The following is a 13,399-nucleotide window of genomic DNA, read 5'->3' as shown; positions in this document are numbered from 1 at the left end:
TTTCCTTGGGTAAAGGAGGGAATACATTTGGGCCATTATGGTAAGGGCAAAACATGGTGGTCGTCCTCCCTGTAATGTAGTTCTGAACACAGCAATCCACTGCCCCCCCCCCCCCCCACATACACCTTGTATTTGTAAACCAAATGATGTGTCATGGCTCTTTCTGCTGCTTTCCTACCCTCTAGTTCTGAGCAAACAGAACATCCCAAGTAGCCTGAGACCACAGCAGCTACACTGTGCCCTTTGAATACATTTCTTGCTCTGAGAGATGGCCTCGGGCAAAGCCATTGAGTATAAAACTGTCTGTATATAAAACCAATGCTAAGCTTGTGTATGCAAAGTAAATGGAGTGATCACACATTCAGTCCTCTTGCTTCACATAGATATATTGATATACAGTATATACACAATGATTTTTTTTATATATAAAATAACACCTTGTTTATAAAGCGACATTTAATTGCCACTTAGCCCTTCCCCACCCCACAAAAAACAGTAGTATACAAAATATAAAATATTTTTAAATATTTATAAACAGTTGCAAGAAAAAAAAATAGAACTGTATGAAAATATCCTTCCCTTCCTCAGATGATTAGCTAATGGGCTTTTAACCCATAGCTGCTGAGAGGATATGAGTACGCTCTGCCCAATACTATCCGGTCCCGCAGGAGTTTAAATAAGACATAGTAGTTGCAGAAGAGTATCAGGGCCATGGAGAGTGTGTGGTTCCACTTCTCTGAGCGAAGCAGAGAGTAGAGCTGATAGCAGACCACACTGCCTTCGATGAGAATCAGCAGGTTGAGGAGCCGTAATGGGCGGTGAAAGAGGAACTGCAAGAGGAAGGAAAACAAGCAGATACTGTGATTCAAAATTAGGATGACCTTAGTTGTTTATTGAACAGTGGAACTTGCACCTTGGAAGGTGATACACTCTCCTTCAGTCAAATTTTCAAAACCAGAAGCTATGGAGTAATTTGTCAGGGATGCTTTTGTCAATTTGCTGGCAAGGAGTTAGACTAACTGGGAATGGGGAACTTTTTCTGTAACTCCAGCTTTTTCATTACAAGCTAGTTATGAAATAGACAGTGGATTCCCACACCCTCCCCACCAGATTCTGCTTCGTCAACTCGGACAATTAGAGACATTGGCATTGCTTGCAGATTTAAGGCAGCCTGCACAATTGTTAGGCCATCCTCCTTAAAAATGAAACCTCAAGAGTGTCCCCCACACCAAATTGCTTAATTTTTAATGTGAAGTCGAAGGCTTTTATGGCCGGCATCCATAGTCTTCTGTGGGCTTTTCAAGCTATGTATCCATGTTCTAGAAGAGGTTATTCCTGACGTTTCGCCAGCATCCTTACCCAGGGTCACACAGTATTTATATACCCACTCTTTTCCACATCAGCATTCTCTGAAGATGCCAGCTACAGATGCTGGCGAAACGTCAGGAATAAACTCTTCTAGAACATGGCCACATAGCTCAAAAAACCCACAGAAAACTATTAATTTTTAGGTTCTGGCCACTGCTATAGCACTCAGTTGGTCTAGCTAACCTAAATTAGGCTTTTGCAAATGTTTTCTATTAAATTATGAGATTGCAGCTCCAAATTGTAATAGGAGAGAATAAGATTTTAAAAACTGAACACAATTAAAAGACAGGCGTGTGTTTGTACAGGAGAGATTTATATACAATGACTGGACATATGGAGGCTAAGGATGGGTATATTACCTGAATAACCCTCCTCCTCTGCTACTTTTAAGGCAGTTCAGTGCATGTGCAGAACAAAAGCAATTCTTGGCCGTTATGTTTTCAGATGAAACACAGAGAGAGGAATGTTTTGCCAGCAGGAAATTAATAGAGGAGAGGGTGGGAAGTTAATTTACACTTCAGGGGAAAAAGCCACCCTATTTTGAGTTAGGAGAACAAATATATTTTCATCAAACTAACAGACACAGAACTCTTAATGTAGTAGAACTGCTGGTCCCCTACATCCCCAGTACTCTCACATCCCATGCACTGTACTTACATAAAAACGGGCATGGGAGACATCAGAAGGCACCGCTACATTATAAGGCCCAACTGCTTTGTATAGGCATCGACTATGCCGCACTAGCACCCCCTGGGGCCATATTGTGTTCTCAGACCAGCTGTGGATAAGAAACGTTTTTAGTAAACATCAAAAGGATAATTTGGTGGAATACTATCACCTATTTAAAACACACAACGGCAAACCTCTTCTGAACAAATGTTGCCAAGAAAACCTTGGGATACCTTAGGGTCCCCATAAGTTGGAAACAATTTGAGGGCACACAACACACCCAAACACATTTAAAAACAACAATGATCATTGCTAATGATTCTGCCCCATATATTGACATGAGACATCTTTAGAAAGTTTCTAAAAAAATCTGAATTTATCAGCTGAAGACACACTAAAGCTATTACTATTTCAATGAAGTTTTAAATCCTAAATGAGAAAGGTCAGCAAAAAGGCAAATTAAATCCAGAAGTGGGGGGTTGGGTGCACAATGGAAGACAACCTTCTAATGGTGTGAAAAAATCAATGAGAGCACATCATGTTCATGCTACTGCATTTTGATGCGCTCAGTGGGATGTACTGGTTCGAGTGCTGGACTCTGAAGACCAGGGTTCAAATCCTGGTTCAGCCCACTAGGTGAACTTGATCAAGTCATACTCTCTCAGCCTCAGATGATAGCAGTGGCAAACCCTCTCTGATAGAAACTAGTCTATCCCTAAGGGGATAGGTTCCCATTAGGGTTGTCATACGTCAGAAAGGACTTGAGGGCAACAACAACCACCACCAGCTGAAGTGTTGTCACTAGAGAAGCAGTTGATAGCCTCTTTTAGACAGATACCAGGAAGAAGCCATTTGCGGCAGGCACCTGAATGATCACGCAACTCCTCTTCAGCTGTTGTGGAGCCAAAATAGTCAGTGAAGGGTGGGTGGCTCAATAATTTTTCTTAGAGTGGATAAAGAGTAAGCTGGCAAGTGATGCAAAAAAGGGGGAGAAGTTCAGCACCTTCATTAATCATTAGGTAATGAGTCAGAATAAGCTTATTTCCATTTCACTTATTTGAACTTATTTTGAGTATAGTTGTTCTCAGCTGAGCTAAGAAGCCTCCCTGATTACTTACTCACTGCTTAATCGGGTTACCATATGGCTCAAGGAGGATGTTTTAAAAACATTTAATCTGTTTCCATTAATTGCTTGTGTATATGAACTTTTGCCATTTGGAAAGGTAGCCAAGAACCCAAAGTTAGGGATGTTTACACAGAGGCAACAACCACTCACTCAAGTATAACTTGTTGCCTAGTAAATATGTCTTTGACGAAAGTTTTAACTAGTATGAAGTCAAAATATGATCCTGACATTCAAACCATACTGCTAGTTCAATGGACAAGAAAACTATTGTACATCGTATGTTGGAACTCTGCTTGCAAGGACCATTCAGGAGTATTCAGGTGACATACTCTGGTTGTAAAGTGACTGCTACAAAGAGTGGCCCATCAAATCAGGACACTGCATTTAGTAGGGATTTCCCCCCCTTTTTTTACTGATTACTATTAACATCTTGCAAATAAAGAAACACTTGTTTTCCTTCAGGATTTATGTATGTTTCCTAAATTTTTGAGGAGGGGGGTTGGGTTCACAAGGTTTGTTGTAGTAGTTACTTTTAGTTGAAAATAACAGTGGTAGTCCAAAAAGATTAGCGAAAATATACAAGAATATTGATTCCAAATGCTGGAAATGTGAAGACACTTGTGGCTCCTTTTACCACATGTGGTGGTTATGTTCCAAGGCTAAGAAACTTTGGCTATTAATTCATAACACAATCGCAAAAATACTGAATATAAAAATACCATTTTGTCCTGGAATGTACTTATTTAAAATGTGACATATGCTTGATGACAAGTAGAGAGAAAATATTGAAAAATTATACTATACATGGTTACTGCCACAAGGATAGGTTTTGCATATAAATGGAAAAACTCAGATATTTCCACTATTGATGACTGGTTGTTAAAATTATATGACATGTTAAGTTTAGATAAACTAACAATAATATTAAGGATGGAAAGATACACAAATTAGAAGAAGACTGGAGGGAAATGATACAGTTTTGGAAAGAAAATTGGGGTAAGGCAGCAGTTATATTTATAGATGATTGATCAAGGGGAAACATCAAGATGGAAAACAAGAAAATGAATTATTAGATACATGTATTATTGAATCAGAAGTTTAATAAAAAAGAAAATTGGAGACAACATTTTAGGATCTAATGAAACAGTGAAAGAGTATTTAAATTAGAAGGATGACAAAAGGAAGTCACTGTATAGTTAGGTATTTAGGTTTTACATTGTGTTGTTAATGTGTTTATATTGTAAATAGTTTTGTGTTGGTTGTTTTATAAATTTGGACCTGTTACAGACAGGCCAAAATAAAGCTGCTTCGAGTCACTTTGGAGGTATGGTATTTCAATGATACATGAGTCCTAAGAGTCTGAAAGCTGCACCAAAGCTGCACTCCAGTCCTTAGGACTGGAGCGTGGCTTTGGTGCGGCTTTTGGACTCTTAGGACGCATGCACCATTGAAATACCATACCTCCAAAGTGACTCGAAGCAGCTTTATTTTGGCCTGTCTGTAACAGGCCATAGTTTTGTACAGGATCCCTGGTGGTACAATGGTTAATTATCAGTACTGCAGCCACAGCCTTGTGAAGTTTGATTTTAGAGGAGGGCTCCAAGGTTGACTAAGTGTTCCATCCTTTTGTAGGTCAGTAAAATGAGTACCCAGCTTGTTGGGGGCAATTGGCCTACACATTGTAAACCGCTCAGGGAGTGCTTGTTTGGTATAGAACTGTACTTGCTATTGCTATTGTTGGATTTACAGTCGCCCCTCCTTTCTTGTGGACTTGAGGTCCGTGGTCCTGAATATTCACGGAGGGGCAACCACTATTATTTTCAATGCAGCATGCCCCTGCAGCGTGCACCTTGCACTCGCTTGCAGGCACATGCTCCATTCAAGCCTATGGGGCTTGAATATTGGTGAGCACCTGTTTTCGCGGAGTGGTGGAATTGCTGAATTAGAAAGAACTAAAACGTGTGTTCCTGTCATGAGTCTTGCAAATCTGTTAATGTATTATAGAACACATTACTTACATTTTTTAAAAAGAGGAAGCAGGCAAAGACAAAATGAGCCCAGCTTCTGCTGAAATATTCCTCACTACACAGGGATACTGACTACAACCAGCCCCTCTAGGAAGGATCCTGATAACTTGCTACACGTCATCCTGATACTGTTTTCTCCCCCAACCTCAAATGGATTGGCTGTTATTTGGAAATCAATTTAGATGTTGAAAGATGGTATATAAATAATTATAACAATATTTTTAGAAGCTCAAGTAGCTGAGTTTCTACTGAAGTTCTTCAATATTAGTCCAAAAGTATTCATCCACCCCATGGAGCCTGTTATAGCTTTTGCAATTTCTTTGATTCTATCTTTTCTTTACCAGCAAGCTATCCCAGAAATACAATATTTTCCCTGGGACAACACCATCTGCTCCTAACATTCCCATTTCTTTCTACTGCCTTAAACACTCATTGGTTCAGAAGTCACTGAGCATGAATTTTTGCCATGCCGGTTTGGGATTTTCCACTCACCAACTTTTTCTTTTAACTGTTTTGCAGTTGTTCACATCCCCATGTAACCAACCTCATTCTGACAAGTGTCCATAGGCAAGGGTGACCAGCAAGTGCCCATCACCTTGGAGATGAGGAGGGACTGCAGTTATCTCACTCAGTTGTGTTGGGGTTCAAAAAATTCTGGTGCTCAGAGAAACTATGAGAAACATCACTGCCTATTGCTCTAACATTACTCTGAATCCTTGGTTGCTTTTAAGCAGCAAGAAGTCCTCATTTCCTTTGCCAAGTTTGATGCAGGTAGGGCCCTTGCTGATGTGGTATAGTGGTTTGAATGTTGGACTACAATGCTGGAGACCAGGATTCAAATCCCTGCTGAGCCATGAAACCCACTGGGTGACCCTGGGCAAGTCACACTCTCTCAGCCTCAGAGGATGGCAGTGGCAAACCCCTCTGAACAAATCTTGCCATGATAGGTGCACTTTAGGGTCACCATAAGTAGCAAATGACTTAAAATCACACAACAACAATAACGACAACTCTGCTGTTGATCCTGGCTCTACCTTTCAATGCAGTGAGGGAGGAGAAACGGGGATTATTCACAAATTCATAAAGAAGTGCAGTGCAAGGACAGGGACAAAAGTCCAAACCTATGCATGTCTACTCAGAAGTAAGTCCCAATAAGCTCAGTGTGACTGCACTTCTTAGGAATAAGTCGAACAGAATAAATAGATGCTGTATCTGAATACACATATACAGGATGAGAGGCAGTCCTGGCATCCAGCAGTTTTTTGACTACTGCAGCATGACAAAACCTGTAGACTCTTGTTTTTCTGCATACTTAGGAAATATTCCAAAGTGCTTGATTCACTGCCGTATCTCTGCTGACCCTCTTTGTCTGCCAAATATGTAGGCATCTGGCTACCGCAAATCAGAGTAAAATAAATGATTATTTGAAAACACGAACAAGAGATACACCATTAAATAGGTTGAACCTGGAATAAGAAAGATGCACCAGTTCTCAAAGACTAGTCCTTGCCATCTTCTCATTTTATTTGGATAAAAATCTCACAGAGATCAGGAAAAAAATTAATAAATTTTGTGCAGTGTGAGATATGTTTAAAATAAAAAGATGCCACAAAGTGCATTCTATAAAAGAAACACAATATACGGCAAAGCTACTGATAAGTACTGATATGGAAAGAATAGTCTTGTGTCCAAACAACCCAAGTAAGGAAAACATATAAATACTTTCAGATATCCTTGTCTTATTGTACTGACCCTGACTTAAGCAAACAAACAAATATCCCAAACTCACATATGCTGAGGGGCATTACTGTATGACCCATGTTCCAGCTTCTGCCACTTGCCCAAGTGGGCAGCTGATCTGTGTAGCAAGTCACAATACTTGGGAGGAAGCAGCTGTGTGGTGAGCATGACAAAAGCATTGATCCACACCATGATGAGGTGTTCGCAAGACCAGCGCATGTCGTAGTACTGGGTGCTCTGTAAAAAACCAGAAAGGAGGTTAGTGGCAGGATTGCAGAGATCTCAAAAACAGAAAGAGGGTGCTGTATAGCAGCAGCTCTAAGCAGCCGCATATGAATTACACGGCCAATAAAATAGGGATCATTTCTCCTTGCCATGTGTGAAATGTTTGCACATCACTTTGTGCAAGCTGTGTCTAAAGCACTGAATTCTCTGGAATATGTGCATACACATGGATTCTGACATGGTATAACAAGCCCAAAAGAGCTTGTTACTCAAGCACAGAGAGAACCTGAATTTCTTATGGAAGTTCCAAATCTCCATCTCCAGACAACAGCCTGATAAAACTTCAGCTATCTTGATCTTCTTCTGGGCTCTCTTGTGAGTCTGCCCCCATTCTCTAACCATATTAATTCAGAGCCTTAGCGCTGCACCCAGACACTGTCTTATCAGGACCAAAACTTGGTTTCAAGTGCCCATTTATAGCACAAAAAAATATAGTTGTGTTATAGTTGTCTGGGGAAAAGGACAGGGTTAGTAGAGGGGATGGAGAAAAAGGAGTGGGGAAACCACAAGGGCACTACATGTATGGCAATACCTATCCGCCAACCAGGAGCGATACTAGTGCACTCCAGATGCAGTTACGCTCCGCCATCCAGGCTGCCAAAGGGGAAACAGAGAAAAGGGGAATTAACCAGAAATCCATTGTGCCAACAATCCACAGGCAAGATTTAGGAGGCGGCGGCGGCAGCGGCAGCAAGAGCAGCGGAGGAGGAGTCAGACAACAGCTACCTTCACAAAGCACAGCGGCAGGAATGCCACGTAGTAGGCACTGAAGAGGGAATTGAATAGAACCTCCTTAATTCGGTGGTTGAAGTCTGCTTTCAGGCACTCCACCTCGTTGCGAATGAGGTCTGGGGACAAAGGGCAACTGTGCGTGGGGATAGGCATAGGGTTGTTGAATTGTTCTTTCAGGGACTCTCTGAGCAGAGAGATGAAGTCTTTGGGCTTGACAAGGCTGCCAACCCCTGTGGAACCAGCATCCACCAGCTGATCTTGCATTAAGTAGCTGCAGTCTGCAGGAAGAGGCTGTGTCCTGCTGTCTTGGTGGAAGCAGCACAGTGGGACATAGACACCAAACCTGAAAAGAAGGAAGAGGCACTCAGGTGAGATTAAAGGTTGTAGTAGCCTCACCTGAATAGGAGAAACCCAGCCACGAAACTCATATTCTACATGCATTCTTCCGTCCCACATTTCCTCTGTATTGTTCTCATGGTGCCACTTCTCTTACAATACCTTCTTAATGCCACAGCTAAGCAGCAAGACCAGAAATAGAGGAACCTGGCAATTTTGAAGCTTCAAGGACAGCTAAGAAGTTCTCCTGCCTCCCAGATAGCTGTTTTCACTCTTCTTCAACCCACTTTGATAGCTAGTCTTTTCTTTATCTCTACTTCATCTCTATTTTGTACCAAGATGATTTATATAATGAAAAACGGTATAATGTGTAACACAAACATAGGAAAAAAGGTTTTATAGCAGGCATCTTTATCTTCAGAACCACCTATCTGGGCAACAGCTTCGAAACCTGCATGCCATTTCCCATTCTGTATTCATCAATAGATTCTCCCTTTGTCATGTCTTGTACTCTGAGAAGTTCTTAATGATTTTTAGAATAAAAGGGAATCATACTCACGGGTACCCAAGAAAGAGGAGATTGAGGACAGAATGGCTACGGAACAGATTGACCAGAGTCCAGCAGAGCACCCATCCACACATGGTGAGCAGGACCAAGCGTGCCAGGATCAGTGCCATATAGTGAATCACTGATGTAGTGCCCACCTGAGAAGCCTGGAAAGTCAAATGCAAAGAAACATCAGTGCCATATTTTTTTCCTGCATTTCCCACAAGATGTCCACTTCCTTAGCCTGCCATAAGCTTTTGCTGGATACATTTAGTACAGGACCAATCTATAGGGAAAGATTCAGTCTATACAGGTCAGCATTCAGTGCCCAAATCCTATGTAAAACACACACTCACACACATGTGGAGGTTTGCCTTTATGGCTAAAAAACCCTAACCCCCCCGAGGCAAATGGACAGTGTGAAGAGCAGATATGACAGACACCGTAAACTTTACAAAGGGACCTTTGAGGCCAATAGTGCAGTGTAGCATAGGCTTTCATAGGTTTGGTCTGCTTCCTCAGATGCATGGAGTAAAGTATTGCCCACTCCATACATCTGAGGAAGTAGACTAAGTCTACAAAAGCTTATGCTACAACTTGAGACATTTAGTCTCAAAGGTGCTAATTTGCATACTGATATTTCAGACTAACATGGCTACGTCTCTGAATTCTACCCACAGTAAAGTTTAGTATGAGCTACAAAAGAGCAGCATGCTAAACTCAATTTGATATTAATATGAGATTTGGGGTTGACTGCATAACAAACTTCAAACTGAATATGGTCACCACAAATTTCATATGAACTCGTACAAACTTCAAACTGAATCCTGTTATTTCAATTTACTCCCTTGCTCAACACTATTGCTTGGATTAGGAGCACCAAGTACACCTCAAATGATAGTATGCACAATGGACTTGTCAATAGATGACCAACAGATATCTTCTCAACATATTCCACTCAGCTTCTTGTTTGGAAATTTCCAACTTCACCATTTCTCAACACTGTTATTACTGAGTTTTTGTTAATCATGGCTAGAATAAAGTGTTGCTTACTGGATCTCTGCCTGCTATTTTGCTATAACCACAGGGTGCTTGAGGTCTCTGCCAGTCTGAAACAGTCTTAGGGCAATTAGCTGTTGCTTGTTTCAGCTGCCTCTCCCTACAGTCTTTATCTCCTTGCTGCTGCTGTTACAGCTGATCTTGCCGCTAAAACCTTAACTTCATCAAAACTGACATCTGGCCAAGGTGAGTGGGCCAAAACAGAACATGGTTATTTTCATGCACGGCAAATGCATGCATGCACATGCATATGGGTGTGTACACACACCACATCACACATACTTGAAATTGAGATTATTAATTTGGGTGTAGTATCTGCTACAATCTTACCTCAGAGATGAGGGCCCATACCAGCCTCCGCGCAAGCATCACTGTGATAAATGCTGCCAGATGGTAATCAATGAGGTGGAAGTTCTAAAATGTAAAAAGAAAAGGAAATTCACCATGGTGAAAGGAAAGGCTACAAAGGCAGGAAGTGCTGTGCTGAAATAGCAGAAGCATTGGAGTCCCTACAGAGAAGAATTGAGATGCACTGTGGATCATTCCATACCTGCCACATAACTAGGGAAGAGAAATGGAGAGATTAAGTGCACTATTCCAGACAGAGGGTGTGTGTGTGTACATGTGACACCTACAAATAACACAGGCATTCTGTACTTATGTATGGTTTTCCATCCCTCAATGTAAGGAGAGCATCTAGCAGAAGCCCCACCTCTGGGGCCAGGAAGGAAAGTTTCAATCACCTAATCTGACACTACAAATCTCACTGTTTTCTGCTGCTCCAGAGAATAGGACTCAATACAACGGATGCAGGCTACAGGAAAAGAGATTCCAACTCAATATTAGGAGGATCTCTTCCAACTCTATGCTTCTATGACACTGCAGCAAAATTTGCTCAATAACCCAAACACAAAACACAGAGTGAACTTCTTCAATCTGCATAAACTTTGAAACATAGGGAATCAATTTACTCCTCTTGAAGAAAAATGTAGCCTGGGGTATGGGGCTTATGACAAGGGAGAGAATGACCTGATCAGGATGACCCATGAAAAAGAACGTTCCTAAGGGGAACCAATTTGGAATTCAGTATCATTTATCTCTGTGAGCAGATGGCTAATCACACAAGAAAGAGACATATCTAGGAAAGCAGATTCTACTGCTCTTCTTCCATAGCTATTCTTTCTCCCTTGGGGCAGTTATTGTAGGGCATGTTTAAAAGTACCACAGCCTGGAGCCAAAAAGATATTGGCAACAATTCCAAGAACGGCCCCCCTTCCCCGCCCAAAACCTTACAGATGCAAAACCACATGTAGGAATCATCCAAAGGCTATTTTAAGTAAGACAAATAATATATTTTTATAATATCTGATAAAAAGAATGTACAGCAAGGCCAGTAGTCACCTCTACTGAACTCCTCCAGTGGAGATGCCTTGCAGAAATCCACAGAAACACTCTCCCCAACACTATCATGAATTGAGTCAGATTGTTACAGAAGCTTGGAGGCTCTGGCCTCTGAGGGAGAGAAGAGCAACCAGCATCTGCTGAACTTAGAAGCATAGAATCATAAAGTTAGAAGAGACCGCAAGGGCCATCCAGTCTAACCCCATTCTGCCATGCAGGAACTCTCAATCAAAGCATCCCTGGCAGGTGGCCATCCAGCCTCTAAATAAAGACCTCCAGGAAGGAGACTATACCACTCTCCAAGGGAGTGGGTTCCACTGTCGAACAGCCCTTACTGTCAGGAAGTTCCCTCTAATGCGTGAGTGGAATCTCTTTTCCTGGAGCTGGCATCCATTGTTCGCATCCTAGTCCTCGGAGCAGCAGAAAACAACTTGCTCCCTCCTCAACATGACATCCCTGCAAATATTTAAACAGGGCTATCATATCACCTCTTAACCTTCTCTTCTCCAGGCTAAACATCCCCAGCTCCCTGAGTCGTTCCTCATAGGGCAAGGTTTCCAGACCTTTCACCATGTTAGTCGCCCTCCTTTGGACACGCTCCAGTTTCTCAATGTCCTTTTTGAATTGTGGTGCCCAGAACTGGACACAGTATGCCAGGTGAGGCAGAATAGAGTGGCACTATTACTTCCCTTGATCTAGACACTATACTTCTATTGATGCAGCCTAAAATCGCATTGTCCTTGTTAGCTGCCGCATCACACTGTTGACTCATGTTCAACTTATGGCTTACTTGGACTCCTAGATCCCTTTCACTTCATCATCTCCCCTACTGCCTTTTCCTTGTGTGCTATGTCTTATTAGACTGTAAGCTTGAGGGCACTGAACTGTCTAATTCACAATATATTAGCCACTCTAGGAGTCTTTGGGGGGGGGGGTATAAATGCTCTAAATGAATTTTAAAAATCTATAAATGACTGGAAAGGAAAGCCAGAATTTTACTAACCAATGAAACTCTGTTCACCTACTGATTTTGTGCCAAGTTCTTGAAAAAGTGAAAAAGAAACTGTCTTGTAAGAATCCCTACAATACACTCAGAACAAGTGCCCAGGAAGCATTCTGAGTCTACCATTTCCATTCATATGTAAAGGATACATATCTTCACTCTCCATTCACATGGAGAGGCAAAGAACATATGAATGCTATGACACATATGGGACACCTCTTCTTCCCCCCCTGCCCCAGTTTTGTCCCTCTCACCCCATCCTTCCAGAAAGAACATTTCAGCAATTTACAGCTATTACAGCAGAAACAAAGGCCTGATACAGACTGGTGCAAAGCGCTGCCCTGGGGCCAATTTTAGGGCTCGGGAGAGTGGAGCATCTGTATGCTCCTGAGCTCTACCACGTCATCCACATGGAGGCCACCATGATAACGTACACGTGGCGCAGTGTCTAAACTGTACCATGCCGCATGTATGTCATCAGTGCACGCGAGGGCGGCAATGGAGCCCCATGCGCAGCACAAAAAGAATCTGCCATTTGATTGTTGCGGCCTCCATGTGGGGCAAAAATGAGTGGCTGCAGGCCGCCCTTTCGAGGAGGTCTGTACAGCGCCATAGTCCTCAAGGAAAGGTCCCCATAACAGAAGCATGAACACCCCCCCCCCCCCGGGCAAGGAAATCTAGTTAAGATTTAGAGGTGTTAATTTTACAATATACCATCAGTAAGAGAGAAGAGAAATGCAGCAACTCTAACTCCACTGTATTAAAAGTCACAGGACTTAGCTTTATTTGTAATAGAAAATGTACTGCTTGGGTGTCAAATATTACATTTTGCTTAAAAATATTAAATACAGTTCTCAGTTTCATGAATTACTTGGGACCTATATGCAAAATTGAGAATTCATCATTAGAATCAAATCTCTACTGAAGGGCAGACCTGTAATAAGAGGTTCTTTCCATGTAACAGTGCTCAAAAAGATAGCTTTGTAGTTTGTTACAGCATTAAATGAAAAAAAATGGAGGAAACATACTTCTTTGCTACTGATTTAGCATGAACTTTCTTAAGTGCATTGATATCCAAAAAAGCTTGTGCTAAAATAAATTAATTT

At 41.8% G+C, this 13,399-nt stretch overlaps 1 protein-coding gene across 2 annotated transcripts in view; it reads right to left on the bottom strand.

The window, feature by feature from the left end:
* Positions 1 to 365: 365 nt before the first annotated feature.
* The window catches only part of TMEM39A (transmembrane protein 39A), a 39,443-nt gene continuing 26,409 nt past the window's right edge, over positions 366 to 13,399 (bottom strand). The window contains exons 4-9 of one of the 2 annotated variants that reach the window (XM_042449578.1): positions 10,220 to 10,303; positions 8,843 to 8,997; positions 7,942 to 8,290; positions 6,980 to 7,167; positions 2,026 to 2,146; positions 366 to 830 (exon numbers count right to left, since the gene is read on the bottom strand). In XM_042449578.1, the coding sequence (XP_042305512.1) occupies positions 597 to 830; positions 2,026 to 2,146; positions 6,980 to 7,167; positions 7,942 to 8,290; positions 8,843 to 8,997; positions 10,220 to 10,303 (1,131 nt within the window). In that variant the 3' untranslated portion in view covers positions 366 to 596. The remainder of the gene's footprint in view (positions 831 to 2,025; positions 2,147 to 6,979; positions 7,168 to 7,941; positions 8,291 to 8,842; positions 8,998 to 10,219; positions 10,304 to 13,399) is intronic. The other variant, XM_042449577.1, reaches the window with a different exon arrangement.

Source organism: Sceloporus undulatus, chromosome 2 (genome assembly GCF_019175285.1).
Source record: "Sceloporus undulatus isolate JIND9_A2432 ecotype Alabama chromosome 2, SceUnd_v1.1, whole genome shotgun sequence".
Classification (NCBI taxonomy): domain Eukaryota; kingdom Metazoa; phylum Chordata; class Lepidosauria; order Squamata; family Phrynosomatidae; genus Sceloporus; species Sceloporus undulatus.
Note: the sequence above shows the minus strand (reverse complement) of the source record. Positions and strands in the feature narration are given on the sequence as shown.